This window comes from Pocillopora verrucosa, chromosome 1, assembly GCF_036669915.1.
Source record: "Pocillopora verrucosa isolate sample1 chromosome 1, ASM3666991v2, whole genome shotgun sequence".
In the NCBI taxonomy this organism is placed as follows: Eukaryota; Metazoa; Cnidaria; class Anthozoa; order Scleractinia; family Pocilloporidae; genus Pocillopora; species Pocillopora verrucosa.
The window spans coordinates 12,990,305-13,002,804 of NC_089312.1; the positions used below are offsets into that span (position 1 = coordinate 12,990,305).

Genomic DNA, 12,500 nt, shown 5'->3' on the forward strand with positions numbered 1-12,500 from the left:
GTGCAGGGCACTCTACTGAGTCTGCTCTGATCAGTTTAACTGACCACATTCTCTTCAATCTAGATGAAGACAAGCTTTCTGGTATGGTTTTTGTAGACTTCAGAAAAGTGTTTGATGTTGTTGATCACCAATTGCTTCTTACGAAACTGCACCTGTATAGAGTGAGTGATCCTTTGGTAATTGTGAAGAAGAGCTCCCCAAAAAACCTGTCGGCCGACAGTTGGCCGTCTGTTGGCCGTCTGTCGGCCGACTGTCGGCCGACAGACGGCCGACAGGTTTTGCCTGAAATATAGGCTACCTGTTGGCCGACAGTCGGCCGACAGTCGGCCGACTGTTGGTAATGTGTCGGTAACCTGTCGGTAGCTTGTCGGTAGCTTGTCCGTGAAACGTTAACACAAACCTTAATGTTTTCTCTCGGTTTTCGCTTGAAAACGACATCAAACATGTACGTTGACAATTGACTTTCAAGATTTGGTGGCTCCTAAAGGAGCCGTTTTGTGAGTGGTGAAATATACAAGATATTTCGGATCACTCAAGGTTTCTGGTAAACCAGACCAAAAACTCTCGATCTAAAACGACCACGATACCTCCTCCCATAGAAGCGGAGAGGATAAGAGTCTTAAATTCAGTCTGATAAACAGTTAAGGAACTAAAGTACTCCTTTAATTACATGGTATACAAATAAAACTGCCTTTCAATATAGTGAATCTGCGCGGAGACCAGACGCGCACAAATTTTTTCCTTTGGAAGGAAGGGACATGTGATCATCATAATCTTTTCAATTTTTCCGAAAACGTATTTCAAAGCCTCCGTTGTAGAGAATCCTTCTCGAAAGAGTGGGCTCTTTTTTTTCTAAGGGGTGGATAAAAAATGGTCTTTTGTCCATTCCCGACATGGTGTGAATTTCTGGGATCAAAATGGTACTTGAAAGTCGTGCCTTAACGAGATTTGTTTAACCACACCAAACGACAGAATTTTAAAATATTCCCAACAGGAATTCTTAAAGACCATCGCGGGGACAGGAAACAAAAGTTAGACGACATACAGAAAACTAGAATGCAACGATATTAGCTTAACAGTTTATATCATCAATCGGTATTTACTCTTTTCTTTTTTGTCATTTTCTCGTTATTTTTCTTGTTTTTATTTATTTATTTATTTATTGCTGCTTGGTGCATACTGTCGATCACACAATGTTAGGGATTCTAAGTTTGCCGTTACAAAAGCATATGGGTTTAAATTATTAATTTTTTAATTTGCGTTTGTCGCAGAGTGGCAAAACGAGGTATCGTGGTCGTTTTAGATCAAGAGTTTTTGGTCTGGTTTACCAGAAACCTTGAGTGATCCGATATTTCACTCGTAGAATCGTGCCTCGCTTGATACAACATCCAACATGTTTAATACGTTGACAATTGACTTTCAAGATTTGGTGGCTCCTAAAGGAGCCGTTTTGTGCGTGGTGAAATATACAAGATATTTCACTCGTAAAATCGTGCCGCGAACTTCATTGGCAACAGCTGCCCCTCTCTCCTCATGTTGCTCATGACCGGGATGTAGCGCCGAAGTCTTTTGCGACAGGCAACCTCCAGATCTCGCTTGATTGAACTTCTTGGTCGCGGAGGACGAGGTCCAGTTCCCTCGAGGCGACCTTTTTCTATCGCCACGAAGTCTCGTAGTGTGCTCCGAGGACAGCCTGCAAGACGGAAGGCACAGGCCATGCTGCATTTGTTTTCTTTCATTGTCTGGAGAACCTGGTCATATCGTTCGTGTATGTTGGCCAGGCTGTGGGTGCTGACCCGTATGTCTGCCGTCTGCTGGTGTTGCTGTTGTGATGCGGGTGGGTCTTCTTGTGGCGCGGGTTGGTCTCTGCGTCGTACCTCCGCTCGGAGTTCTGCGATGACCTTCTTTGCGTCTACGAGGCGCCTCTCGAGGTTTTTAACGACCTCGTCCTTGTTCCGCACAAGGTTGGCTAGCTCTTCAGCCTCTTTCTCGCGTTCCTCTAGCAACGCTAAAAACATGTGTATTGTTCAACATTAGATTAGCGGCGCGCGCCTAAATCAATTATCGCATCACGCATCCAAGTCTAATTATCGAATTGTTACGTATAGTATTTTATTACTTAACATAACGAGTAAAAAGATTCACAGTTGTATCATTTATTAAACTTGAAATTGGAAATAGCAATTCATCCCAAACCTGCAAGATAGATTACGATGCTAGCAACAAATACATACATACATACTTAACATACCATAAGAGGCCGCGTTGCATTGTTGGGCGATTTGAACGAAAGTGTTTGTATTGATACGTAGCTTATGGTTTTCAGAGTTTTTGGCCGAGTTTTCGATTAAATTATCTTCCTATGCGATTCTTAGATTGTCTGGTGTGTTGTAAATTACGCAAGTGATATATCCTATACGCATCTGATAACATTTTGGAAGAAACGTTTCTTTACATACTACCAACTTTGCCGTCGATCGGTAAGTAGGTGAAGTCTGTCGAGTCATACATCACCATTACGGATTGTTATGTCACGTTAACTGTTCGTTTTTTACACAATTTTTCTTTTTTCTTAACCTGTCGGTAGACTGTTGGCCGACAGGTTTTTTGGGGAGCTCTTCTTCACAATTACCGATCCTTTACTGTCATGGTTTGAATCGCATCTTTCTGGTTGCCAAAAGTTTGTCAGTATTGATGGTCAAAGATCAAACTCTCTACTTATCGAGCAGGGGTTACCACAAAGAAGTGTGTTAGGTCTCGCACTGTTTTTATTATTCATGAATGACATTCCATTACATCTAACCGATTCAACTGTGGATATTTACACTGACGACACTATAATAACCGCAAGTGGCCATTTCTTGGATCTCTGCTCGATGACCCAACTTTTAAATTCTAATCTTGATGCAGTTCAGAGATGGGCGTATAGCGATTCAGAAAATTTCACATTGACGGCCATTTTGGATTCTTTCTTTACAGAAACAACTGCCATGTTGGATTTACCCATCAGTCGCCACAAGCCTCTAATGCAACATTTGAGGGGTGTCACTCACAAACCTACTGTTACTTTCATAACTCGTTTTCTTCTCTGTTTTGTTTACATAACTATTATTCATTAACGATTTGTACATTTTCTAAGTTTTTGTTATTCATGCTGTGATCAATGCAAGTTTTGCAATATAACCTTTGCAATCATGTAATTAGAGACACCACATTTTTTTATTAGTTTAGTCGCGCCATCTATGTTCTCGCTATTTATACTTTCGCTGTCACCGCTATCATTCTAAGCTATCGTTTTGTCAATTGCTACCCTCGCAGGAGCAAGATCAAAGTCTTTGCTACATATTTTTGGTTGTAATCGTGTTGTTATAGTTTAAGATCTATGTTCTATCAGTGTACTTGATTTATGATTTGTATCTTAGTTAGTATTAGTTTACATAAGCCTTTTGTATCGTTTTGCTTTTAGTTCGAACCACACAATCATCATTGACTACGACTTGCCTTCACAACCACATCCTAATTCCGTAATCCTGATTCTTGTATTATTGATTCATCATTCCCTTCGAATAAACGCTAAAGATTGATTTTAATGTGATCTGGTTACTTTGGATTATGTGCGTTCGAGTATTTCAAGCTCCTGGGGTTAAGTCGTAAGCTACGCGTGGCTTCACTATGTCAGTTACTGATTAACGTCAAAGACAAAGGCAAACCAAGGAACAGACAGGGAGCAATATATAAGATCAATTCATCTTTTGGGCTTTAGATTTCACGTGTAGTGTCATGTGACTTTTGATGTAAACAAACCACAAAAGTTCAGACATGGAGTTGAGCTCACAGCACATGTGTCCAAATTTCGGCTTTGGAAATTTCTCTTAATTAACTTTCCACTTTCAAGAAACGTTTCTTCACTCAAAATTGGCATCTGTCTCTTGTAATTTATTTGATCGTGTGTCAAGCAAGTTGTCATTTTGCTTCTGTTGAAGCAGATGCAAAGAATGTTACAGGAAGTGTTGCGGCATGGAATAATCGAACTAGTTCTGCGCTCACTGATGTATCTGATCAGGTATTTTCAGGGTGTTTAGTACGTACATTGTCAAATAAATCCCTAGCTGACAGGAGATTAGTGCCCACGAATCGCTGTAGAACGTGAGGAAGCCTTGATTCCCAAAAATAACACAGATTTCAACTCTATGAACACGTACGATTGCAGTTGTTTAGTAAGTGTATACCTAAACATAATGGTTACGACAAAGAGACGTGCTTATGGCACCTGCAAAAACGATTCACGATACCTCAACCCCTAGGTAAGAAACGCTAATGGCGACCCAGTGAAGTTTTTCCATTTTCCAGGGGCAGTTAGACAAAAAGAGAGAACGCAAAGGTGGATAAAGTCATGCCATTGAGGTGACTCGCTCGTGTGCATGAGAGACAGCTACGTTTGTGGTCTACATTTTGTCAGTGGAAATGGTCCAACAGAATTTGATCCTGATCCCATATCTGCTGTAGCTAGTAAAGACAGGGCAAGTTAATTCAGTCATTCTTTTATATCATTGTTTTGTCTTTGGGATAAATATATATACCATGCCTAGGTGTCGCGACTCAATCGTAAACGAAAGAAATCTTGCGACCGAGAAGCAGACAAAGAGAGATTCAAGAAAGTTTGTCTTGGCCAAAACCCTTCAAACACTTGATCGTCAAACTGGTAAATCAACAGAGGAATACGCAGTAGCCAAAGCCCTTTTAAATCTTAGCGTAGGGCCAGCAATGAGTTCAGGAGAGCAAATAAAATAATTAAAAATGTCATACAATCCAAACGGCTGCAACGGGTTAAAATTTTTAACAGCCTTCTAGAAAAATGGATCGGGTATAAGCATATCATGAATTATTAATTCGTCTAAAGCAGTGGTGTCGCCTTTTCGAAATTTGGATCCACTCGCAGAACCATTTTTTTCGACTGCGGAGGTGATTTCCACCAACAAGGTTTTCAAGTATCCGCTCCCTGAAATCCTTCCTTCTTACAGATATTTCATGAGCTCTGCCACACTCATTGTGTTGAAATCAGCTTTACTTTTGTGATCTGCCATTCTTAAGTTTAACTCTTTTTGAAGGTTGTTCTGAGTTTCGCAGAATTTCCCACTTGCGTTACTTAAGGTTAAAAAAATCGGTACATTTATCAGCTAAGGAAATCCACACCCAGACACGTAGTTCCGTGTGGGAATTCAGCCTTCCTCTACAGCGATTCGTGAGCACTAATTTCCTGACAGAAGTGATTTTATTTAACAATATACACACTTAACACTCTGAAAATACCTGATCATATACATCACTGTACGCAGAACTAATTCGATTATTCCGCGCTGCAACGCTTCCTGTAACATTCTTCGCATCTGCTTCAACGGCAGCGAAATGACAACTTGCTTGACACGCGATCAAATAAATGATTAAAGAAAGATGCAAATTTTGAGCAAAGAAACGTTTCTGGCACCATACAAATGACTCATTCATGACATTAACATCAAAAATGAACAGAACGACCTAACTTCACTAACGGATCCAAACCAACCACATCACGACTGATCTATGCTACTTGAGTCTTCCAGTCAATAACATCACAGCAAAATTGACCAATCAGTTTTCACGCACCGGACTAAGTACATTTGACTGACAATAACCTTTCACTTGATTGTGATGATGACTTCCACTCAGGTTGTCGAAACATCAGTCACCATTAGCGACAACAGTCCTTCTCAAGACTACATTCACTCATATGATCAAACTACACTATTACATTTTATACCGTTCACTGTTATATAGCAGGTCCACGTCAGAATTTGCTGCCATCTTACAACCTGCTTTATCAAAAGAAAGAGCAATGAAACCTCTTTTTTCTCTTAATCTGTGTTCAATAAATTTTTCCAAGCTTCTTTGGGAGAGATTCTATGGAAGGTTGATAAGAATGCCACTGACATAAACCAATGTGGTTAATCAAAGATTTAATTTCCTTAAAAATTCACTCAACCCAGCTAAAAGATCACATCCATCAGAATGTTTCATTTTGATCACTATCTACTAATCAAAAATCATTCCTTAGGAGTTCTGTTAGTTTTTGAGGGAAACCTTTCAACAGAAGTTGTTTAAAAAACTCGCATTTTTCTTTTTTAATACCATCTTCCCAGTCAAAATAATCTTGTATCAACCCAGTAACTCTCCAGCTATTTAGGAGTTCACTTTTGGGAGGATGCAATGCAAAGAAAGAAAGATGGCATTTTAAATGACTCATTCAGATACTGAAGATGCAAATAGTTGCACCAACTCACCACTTCCCTAAAAAGGATAATTTTTGATAAACTTCCCTTCACTGTTTCTGTTGTTCTGACAGGCCACCACTGCACCCAACGAATACACCATTTTACTAATACTGCCATTCAATGCCTTATGATTTTGACCAAGTTGTTCCCAGTCCTTCACTGGGGCATTGAGTGTTTTTACAATGGCATCAAGTGGAGAAATTTGAAGTGGAGAAATTTGAAGTAAAGAAGAGGTCAAGAAAATGGTGAGAAACGTGTGATCCAGTTTAAAGTATTTTCAATAGTTTAAAGATGGAAGTACTAAACATTACCTCAGGGATTGAGATTTAAACCTTTCTAGGAAGAACGGTGCCTTGTCATAGAAGGTTCTCAGTGCTGCAAAATTCAGCATTGACGAATGTGAAACTACAGAAAAAAAAATACAACCAAAAAAAAGCAGAGATAATGAAGGTCAATGTCAGAGAATGGACTTTTCCTACTGCTGTATCCAAGGAAAGTAAAAGTAGGCTGGCAAACAGGAAGCAGTACTTGACGGTTCATAAGCCAAAGGGAGCAGTCTATTTGAACCTCAGCATTTGTTGGAAAACTCGTTACACAACATCAGCCCAAATGTCAAGTACTACTTCACACATGGCTACTGCATACCCCAGGAAAGAACCAACAATGTGTCTTACCAACCGTGGGTATGCCTAAAGAAAGGCAATGGAGGTATTGTCACCAACAAGTGTTTTTGTGTAGCTGGGTGAGGGCATTTCATCTGTACTGCCATTGTGTGCAAATTGATTGTGATAGTTAACCTCTTTTATAGTGAGTAACATTTTGGCTCTAATAAATTTTGGTTACAGCTGACAATGTTTTGAACAAATGATTAGCTACTTTTATAAACCATTTCTGTCAATTGTCACCCTGAACACTCTTAAGACCACAGGCTTAGCTGCATTTTGCAAGCTTGGGGAGATTTGCAAACACATGAGTGCCCTTCTTTACTACATTACTTCAGAGATCAGGGAAGAAAGAAACAAGAGTTGTAAATCCAAATTCCAAGCATGGAGTAAACCAAGTAAGGGTGCATTCAAGAAATATACAGCTAAGCCCCTGGCGGTAATTAGGATGCAAAAGGCTACATCAAGGACTGTGATGCTTTTCAACTGAAAAGGGGTAACACACTTCAGGTCATGCTAAGATCCTTGATGTTTAGCAGACAGCCAATGAAACTTAATCAAGAAGATATCCAGACACTGAATATTACTTCCAACAGGAATTGTTATTTGTTATTTCATTACAATAACCCATGGCCAATCATGACAAGTCTAAACTCTGTTACACATGAAGAAGTAATTGCCAGTGAAGCAGCAGTTGTATTCCCAGAGTGTTATAGCACTAACTGATGACATCAAAATGAAATATTTCAATCTTTCATTGGAAGGAAAATATTCTCTGTTTCTGCAGGAACTAATATAGATCATCACTACAAAACCACACAAAACAAAAGGATTAACATTGACTTTCTGAAGGTGTTATGCATTTGACATACCCTGGTTTGTCTAAAATGAGGAAACTATCACACATTATCTACACCTATGACATTTAACACACTTTATTCTTCAAATTATAAATTGTGATTACTAGAAAACAAATTGCTAAACAATTTAACAACAAATAATTTTGTAAAGCAGTTAAACTCTTTTTCTCGCAAGAGAAGCCAAGTATCTGCCATTTGAAGAGTTCTGCCGATTTCTGAAGACGGAAGCAAGGATTGCATGCAATCCTATTACCTCTTTGCAGTCGACCAAGGAGGAAGACTTGAGAGGAACTGGGGACAAGTGGAGATCAAGTGGCAAGTTATCGAAAAACAAAGACAGTGGGGTAAATAGCTTCACAACAGGCGGAAGTGAAGTCAAAGAAGGAAACGTGAAAGGCAAAGAGGAGAACAAGGCAAAACAAATATGCCTCTACTGCAAGGCCACCCACGATATGGACGCCTGCGACAAGTTTCTACGTTTGCCTTTATCCGAAAGAAGAAGCTTCACACAAACTAAACGCCTGTGCTGGGGTTGCCTCAAATGGGGTCATGTAAACAAAGATTGCCATGGAAAGAAGGCCTGCAAGACCTGAAACGGACCCCACCCTACATGTCTGCATGACGAAACCTGGAAGCCACCGCAGAAACCAGAAACTCCTAACCAAGACACTACAGTCTCCAACGGTCAAACTCAAGATACATCTATTTCCCACTGCGTCGAGGTTTGTCATATGAAGGGCTTTGATCATGGTACCTCCCATTCGCTCATCGTCCCAGTCTGGCTTCACCATGAAGAGAACCCTGAAAGCAAGATCAAAGTGTATGCTCTACTAGACGAGCAGTCAGAAGCGTGTTTCGTAAAGGAGTCAACGCTTAACGCCATTGGCGTGGACGGTCCTGATGTCCAACTAAAACTTTCTACCGTACTTGGTGAGTAAATGGTCTCACGGTCTGTGGTGTCAGTGAAACGTCCGAAATTATCCTTCCAAAAACGTACACCAGAGATGTGATTCCTGCTAGACGTAGTCAAATCCCGAGACACGAAACCGCCCTCAAGTGGCCTCACCTTGAAAGCATAGCCGGTCATTTGATGCCTCTTGATACCGAAGCCGAAATAGGCCTACTGTCCCCGAGCGATAAAGCCACACGAGGTGAACTTAGGAAATGACGACGATCCCTACGTGAAAAGAACCGCCCTTGGATAGGGGAAATTATTGGCGAAATTGAACCCCAAGGTCAGGATAACAGTACCGCAGATGTCAAGGGCGATGTATTCTGCAACCGTATAGTCACCTGTGAAGTCCGGCAAGCGATTCAAGCCACGTCAAACAAGAAAGTGTGCCACTTTGCCCTGAAAACGCAAGTTAAGGAAGTTTTAAGTCCACTCCAAATGTCCAAGATGTTCACACTCGACTTCAGTGAACGTGCGACCAAAGAGAAATCCCCTTCCTTTGAGGACAGAAGGTTTCTAACAATAGTGCCAGAAGGTATTCATCAAAGAGATGACTGCCACTATGAGATGCCCCTCCCTTTGAAGAACAACAACGTTGAGCTGCCCAACAATAAGGAACTGGCGTTAAGCCGCCTCATGAAATTGAAGCAAAGGTTGAAGAGTGATACTCAATATCGAAAGGACTATGTCAATTTCATGCAAGAGAACATTAAGAACGGGTTCGCAGAGAAAGTCCCTAAGGAAGAAGTCTCAGATAAAAACAAGCACGTCTGGTACATTCCTCATCACGGAGCATACCATAAGAAGAAACCAGGGAAAATGAGAGAATAGAATATTATAAGATAAGTAGATATTACATGAAAGAATAGCCCTCATGTGCGACATCCAAGCAATGTTCCATCAAGTAAAGGTTGACGGCATCCATCACGACTACCTTTGTTTCTTGTGGTGGGATGACGAGAACTTCGACAGCGATCCAGTCAAGTACCGAATGACTGTTCACCTGTTTGGCGCAAACTCCTCTCCTGGATGCGCTAACTTTGCGTTAAAGACTACTGCAAATCACTATAAAGGCGTTTGTGGAAAGGAAGCTGCCGATTTTGTAAGGAAGGATTTCTATGTCGACGACGGTTTGAAATCGGTCGCATCAGTTGAGCAGGCAAAGAGTCTTATCAGCAGCACTAAGTCACTGTGCCAGAAGGGAGGCTTCCGCCTGCACAAATTCGTTTTGAACAGAAGAGAAGTGCTCAACTCTGTCCCTCCTGAAGACCGAGCAAGAACTGATCGACAATCATTTGTGGTGGGACGGCCCAGACCTTCTTTGAAAACTTTCCAAAGATTGGAATCTCACCAACGTTACTACTGCAATTTCCCCTGAAGACCCCAAAGTTAAAAGGGTATCCACTCTAGCAACACATGTTCAGGAAGCATCGTCTTTCCTGGAATGCCTGGAATACTTCTCCAGTTAGCACCGTGTTAAAAGGGCTGTCGCAGTTTGCCTTCGCCTTCAAGAGAAGTTCTGAAGTCCAAACTCTAGTGATGAGAAAGTTAAACGAGATCCAAACGACTCAACATCAAGCAAGTATATTCCTGCTAATGTCGAGGAATTGCAGAATGCTGAGAACAAGATCATCAAGATGGTTCAGAGGGCAGCCTTTCCCGAAGAAATACGTCACCTGAAGGAGTTGAACGTCCGAGGGCAAACAAGTGGTGAGAGAACCGTCACACACGAAAACAAGGCTATGAAAAAAGCAAGCTCTCTCCATCAACTGGATCCATTTCTCAACGCAAGTGGCGTCCTAAGAGTGGGCAGAAGAATCAAACGTTCCAGCCTGTCATATGGTGCGAAACATCCCATCATCCTTCCCAGGAAAGGACACATCATTGAGCTTATCATCTGCCGTCACCATCAGTTACTCAAGCATCAAGGTCGCGGGATAACCCATAACAAAATAAGGTCAGCCAGATACTGGGTGATTGGTGGAGGATCCGCTGTGTCTAACCACATTGCAAAATGCGTGAAGTGCCGGAAGTTAAGAGGAATTCCCCAAGAGCAGAAGATGGCAGATTTGCCAGAGGACCGCCTTGGACCCACTCCTCCATTGACGTTCTCTGCAGTAGATTACTTCGGTCCATGGTACGTCAAAGATGGTTGCAGAGAATTAAAACGCTACGGAGTACTCTTCACATGTCTGTCTTCCAGAGCAATCCATCTTGAAGTCTTGAATACCATGACCACTGATTCCTTCTTAAACGCTTACCGTTGATTTGTTGGTCATCGTGGTCCAGTACAGCAATTACGATCCGATTAGGGGTTGAATTTTATCAGCACAATGAACGAACTGCAGCAAGCCATCTCCGAGATAGACAACGATAGGATAAGATAGGAGCTCCTGACAAATAACTGTGACTGAGTAGAGTTCAAAGTGAACGTTCCACATGCAAGCTACATGGGCGGAGTGTGGGAACGCCAGATCAGATCAGTGAGAAACGTATTAGCATCCATACTAGAACGCCACGGAACCCAGCTTGATGACGAGTCTTTGAGAACCTTCATGGTAGAGGCTGAAGCAATCGTTAATTGCAGACCACTCACGATAGATACCATCAATTCCTCACAGTGTCCTGAGCCGCTCACTACTAACCATCTATTAACTATGAAGTCGAAATTCGTCATGCCTCCTCCTGGTGATTTCCAACAGGCGGATCTTTACCTAAGCAAACGATGGCGCCGCGTCCAGTACCTTGCCAATGAATTCCGGAATCGTTGGAAGGAATTCTTGCAGTCGCTGCAGCTAAGGCAAAAATGGATTCCAGTGCAAAGAAACTTACAAGTGGATGACATCGTAATCGTTAAAGATGAAAGTTTGCCAAGGAACTGCTGGAAACTTGGTCGACAAAACGTATCCCAACGATGACGGCCTGATCAGTAAAGTAAGAGTTGTTATTGCCACAGATTCCCTAGATGACTCAGGCAGACCCACGAAACCTGTTGTCCATCTCGAAAGGCCCGTTCAGAAAGTTATTCTATTGCTGCCAAGGGATCGAGTTGCAGACCAGGGAATCCCCACCAAGGAGCCACAACGTTAAAGAGACAATAACGCTCATTGAGCTCGTGTACAAGCAAAGAAAGACACTAAGTAATGAACGTATTAGATATTGATACATTTTATAAATTGTTCCCACAATTTAGGGGAGCCATGTAACGCTTCTTATATCAATTTGTTGCGTGACGGAAACAGGCATGCGCAGTAGATTTAGGGGCCTTCACTATTTTAGCTCTCTAGTACATTGCGTAATGTAGTCTACGTGTGCTTTCCAAAACAACGTAACGAAAAAGGTTCTGTTCTTGTACAAAAGGGAAAAGAAGTATGATTTTATGTTGATTATATGTTTTGTTTAGCCTTTTCTTCGTTGATTGTTTGTGTGAAATTAATTATGATCAATTATTGTTGATTTAAGATTGTAATGTTTGTACGAATATTTAGCTCACACAGAGTTCCAATCTATTGCGTAAATCTCGTTTTAGTTTCATCGAACGATCCGTTTGTAATGTCAGGTCCATTAAGTGTATTTTTTGTCATTCTTGTTACAGTTTTTATGTGCTATTTCCGTGCTATTAAAACAATAAACATCAAACTCATCGTCTATTCATCTATTGAACGTCTTCAACGAAAACGCTAGCTACACTAATATTGGTCCAAAACTTGCCAGTGAG

The 12,500-nt window shown here is 41.3% G+C and overlaps 2 protein-coding genes and 1 pseudogene across 2 annotated transcripts; 2 read left to right on the forward strand and 1 right to left on the reverse strand.

The window, feature by feature from the left end:
• Nucleotides 1-1,146: 1,146 nt before the first annotated feature.
• LOC136282774 (uncharacterized) lies at nt 1,147-2,018 on the reverse strand (annotated as a pseudogene).
• Nucleotides 2,019-9,656: 7,638 nt separating this feature from the next.
• Nucleotides 9,657-10,160, forward strand: LOC131770325 (uncharacterized). The gene has a single exon (XM_059086036.2). The coding sequence runs from the start codon at nt 9,657-9,659 to the stop codon at nt 10,158-10,160; it is 504 nt and encodes a 167-aa protein (XP_058942019.2).
• A 259-nt stretch (nt 10,161-10,419) lies between these two features.
• On the forward strand, nt 10,420-11,049 carry LOC131770326 (uncharacterized). Its single transcript, XM_059086037.2, has one exon. The coding sequence runs from the start codon at nt 10,420-10,422 to the stop codon at nt 11,047-11,049; it is 630 nt and encodes a 209-aa protein (XP_058942020.2).
• The last annotated feature ends 1,451 nt before the right edge of the window (nt 11,050-12,500 follow it).

Bases quoted from the DNA above. Each gene is read 5' to 3' on its own strand.
- LOC131770325 (XM_059086036.2), top strand. From the start codon at position 9,657: ATGTGCGACATCCAAGCAATGTTCCATCAAGTAAAGGTTGACGGCATC.
- LOC131770326 (XM_059086037.2), top strand. From the start codon at position 10,420: ATGGTTCAGAGGGCAGCCTTTCCCGAAGAAATACGTCACCTGAAGGAG.